At 37.4% G+C, this 3741-nt stretch overlaps 1 protein-coding gene across 1 annotated transcript in view; it reads right to left on the minus strand.

The window, feature by feature from the left end:
* LOC117104665 (vitamin D 25-hydroxylase-like) overlaps positions 1-3471 on the minus strand; it is a 6330-nt gene extending 2859 nt beyond the window's left edge. Inside the window, exons 1-3 of the mRNA XM_033245548.1 lie at positions 2824-3471; positions 1589-2350; positions 179-376 (exon numbers count right to left, since the gene is read on the minus strand). Coding sequence (XP_033101439.1) covers positions 179-376; positions 1589-2350; positions 2824-3193 — 1330 coding nt within the window. The 5' untranslated portion in view covers positions 3194-3471. The remainder of the gene's footprint in view (positions 1-178; positions 377-1588; positions 2351-2823) is intronic.
* Positions 3472-3741: the final 270 nt, after the last annotated feature.

A 3741-nucleotide genomic window follows, 5' to 3' on the forward strand; every position in this document is an offset into this window, starting at 1 on the left:
GAAATTTTGAATTGTCGTTTTCTTAGCATAAGTCTTTTTTGTGAACTTTACTGTACATTTTGTTTTGGACGCACCTTGATTGAGAAGTGTGCCACTGATTGAAAAGTGTAGTTCCTAATAAATTATATATCATTACCCTTTCCATACTTGTAATTCATAAGGTCTATATCAAATTTACCTATCGAAAATGGAATAAGCCTCTCATTTTTCGAATAACATCCATCGTCATTCAAAAATCGTTCTGGTCGGAACTTCTCGGGTTCAGGCCAAGTCTTTGGATCGAACATTACCGACCAGATGTTTAATGTCACAATAGTTCCCTTTGGTATGTCGTATCCACGAAGTGTTGTGTCTTCAGTAGCCGCATGCGGAACACCTGAATAAAGGTATACACGTTGATGTTATGCAAGAGAATAAATAAAAATTTAGAAGGTGCCTTTTTAGCAGGATTAGAAAGCACTGATGGAAGAAGCATGTCGGAATTTTGTAGAAGCTGTGAAATACCTTTTGTAATTCTGAGTGTATCTGGAAGCCAAAAAAGTTGGGGTATTGTCGTATATGGATTTAAATAACCAACTGGACAGTTGTGTTCGCATGATATTTAGAGATGATCGTTGTTGGACACACTATTAAATTAAATTAAATTAAAATTTAATCGCAAGGAAGTTATTCTGTAACTTTGTCATGATAATAAAAAAGGTAACTTTCACTCTTTTTTTCCAATTAAAATTCATTTGAGCAAAAATCAATAAAATACATACAACATAAAAATGAACAATGAAAAAAAAAATTATTAGTTTAAAATTAATTTAGTAAAACATTTACAGCTCATGATAACTCAATAAAACCTAAGCGATCTATTTCCGTTGGGGTCCCATAGATAAAAAGTATTACATAAAAGTTGGTTAAAAATTAAAACAAACATTACAATTTGTTAAAAACCTTTAAAATTACTAATCATTAACGTAAGTAAAAGTAATAAAAAAGTAAAACCCTTAAACCTTAAAAGTACGTAAAAGTGAATGTAAAAATGCAGGTAAAAAAACGGTAAGTATAAAATCTTATTAGAAAGTTCGTTTATATTAAACAATACAAACAACAACAATTTACTAATTGTTTGTCATTTCAGATTTTGTTGCTAAATAGGCCTTTAACTTCACTCGACTTTTGAATATATTTAATCTCGGTGAAGACTTGATCATAAAGGGTAGTTTGTTCCACTCTTGTATAGCCGTAACATAAAAAGTTGAACTAACTTGACTGGTTATTTTAGGTTATTCTACTTTGTCTCGTATTGTAATTATGCCTTACGGAAACATTTATAAAATGTGTGTTAAGATACTCTGTTCCTATAGAATTGGATATGTTGTATACATGGTTTAATTTTAATTGGACAACTCTGCCATTTATATTTAGCAAACCAAGCTCGTCTAATTATCTTTGGCCAACATGACTTTGCGGTCCCGCATTATTAATAAAACGGACCATCTTATTTTGCATAAACTGCAATTTCTTTTCATGTGACACCATTAATGATGATGATGATAAAAATAAATCAAAGCAAATGTTAATAAATATTGAGACTTACTCAAAGGAGCAATGCAGCCGATACGCTGAACTTCAGCCAACGTAGCCATAGTGTATGGCAGTTGAGATCTATCAGAAAGAAGAGGCATTCGTTTCCGGCCAACGACCCGGTCCATCTCATCTTGAACCCTGCCTTGGATGTCAGGAAAGAGAGCCAGATAAAGTACTGCCCATTTCAGTGTGTTTGCCGACGTTTCCGTTCCCGCGTTAAACATATCACTTATGTCAAATTTTAGATGTGCTTCGTCGAGTGTTCCGACAAATCCGTCAACTTCCCGCTTTCGTACCTCGTCTAGGTACGCGTCTATGAATTGTCGCGGATTCGATTCCTCATATCCCTCTTTAACCTCGTTGATTTTTTTATCTAAAAAAACATAATGGTCATCAACCAATTTCCGTAGTTTCTTGTACGAACTGAACGGGACGTGGCGCAAAAATGGGAAGCAGTTGACTGGCCCAGAGACTCGGAAAAGATGTCCCATATCGCTTAAAATTGACATCATCTTCACGAACCAAGGGTCGTCAAAGTTGAATCGGTCGCCGAATATGATCGCACAAATGATGTTGGCCGTAGCGTTGCCGAGGTATGGCGTTGGGTTAAACGGTTTTCCGTTTTCGCTGGCAAATTCTTTGTTCAGGAACCAGGCTTCACGCGCTATCATTGGTTCAATTTCAGCTTGCCCTATTCCATAACTACGCATAATTTTTAAACTGAATCGACGATGCTCTTTCCAACCTTCACTGTAAAACGCCCCTCCGATACCTAATGAAATTATACGACAATTAGTGATTACTATACAGACAACAACAAACATGGGACTAGACCACTACCGTACCTTTATACCGGTATGCATTCCGAAACATCAGAATAGCTCTCATTCTCACTTGGAGACGGGCACAAATAAAAAAAAAACTATTACGTATGCATATATATATATATACTGTCTCTTATACACATCTCTTGAAACCTCTAGCAGCGTTTTATTTAAAATATAGGGACAAAAATTATATGAACTCGTATACAATACGGAATAGTTAGTGGTCTTCTAAATGTAGAAGACGACGCTATACGTCGAACTGTGCTTTTGCATTGTATTTTTGCTCCAGTTCATCGGATTTTCGGCAATGTTCCAGGTGAGAAACAAAAATACAATGAGGCAAAGGGCTCAACAACTCAACGAAACTATCGACGAATATGTGGTGATGGTTGTACTTTTGGGTGTTACTTTTACTCACCTTTCCCACCACCTAAGATCTCAAACAGAGGCGTTCGTGGTCTGTCTAAGAACATGTCTCCACTCTTACAGGTTGCCTCGCGAATAATGTCATAATCATTCAGCACTACGCAATCGAATAAGCCCATTCTAGCGCTAAAAATCGGTCCATATTTTGCAGACATCTTTGTAAATTTCTTGTACACGCGCTCACCATCAGCCAATGTTGGTAGGATTCCTATGAATGGCCATCCAGTAGGCCCTGGTGGAAGCTTAACAACCCGCCTGTCTACAACGGTTTTCCACAGACACACCAAAATAACGGACGCCAGAAGCACATGTCTCAAACCGATCCACTGTGTTTCGAATATCATCGGATACCAGGATTCCATTCTTATAGTCTTATTATAGGCGACAATTGCGTCGCTACCAAAACGTAGGAGCTGGCCTATAGCTATAGGAATTGTCTCCCTAAATTTGTTGTACTTAAGGTCAAACTAGGCTACCTTTTATGTCGCAATTTGTGCCTTCTCGATGGCAGACGTCATTATGTTCCATGCTCGATTAAATCTTTTATGAGAACTTAGATATTATTCACGAATGGAAGGGTACTTTTTGTGTAAATCTAGCGGGTTTCTGGTAGGCATTCGTTTCAATAATTCTCCATTGTTAGAACTTTCTAAGACCAATGCTTGAGTTAACACGAGATAGCAGTAGGCCTACCTGTCGGGGAGAAAAAGCACAATTCGTCGGGGAGATAAAAAAAATTATATGTATTTTCTACATTTTAGTAGACTCTAAAATCGATTAAATAAGCCTTTTAAACTCCTAAATGAACAAAATTTAATCGAAGCTCGACCACGCCTACTTTGATTTCGTCGGGGAAGTGTGACCGCTCGTCGGGGCATCCCCTTCCCGTCTGGGGCATCCCCTTCCCGTC

Source organism: Anneissia japonica, unplaced genomic scaffold, assembly GCF_011630105.1.
Source record: "Anneissia japonica isolate Jap-2015-1 unplaced genomic scaffold, ASM1163010v1 scaffold287712_len2945570_cov188, whole genome shotgun sequence".
Classification (NCBI taxonomy): domain Eukaryota; kingdom Metazoa; phylum Echinodermata; class Crinoidea; order Comatulida; family Comatulidae; genus Anneissia; species Anneissia japonica.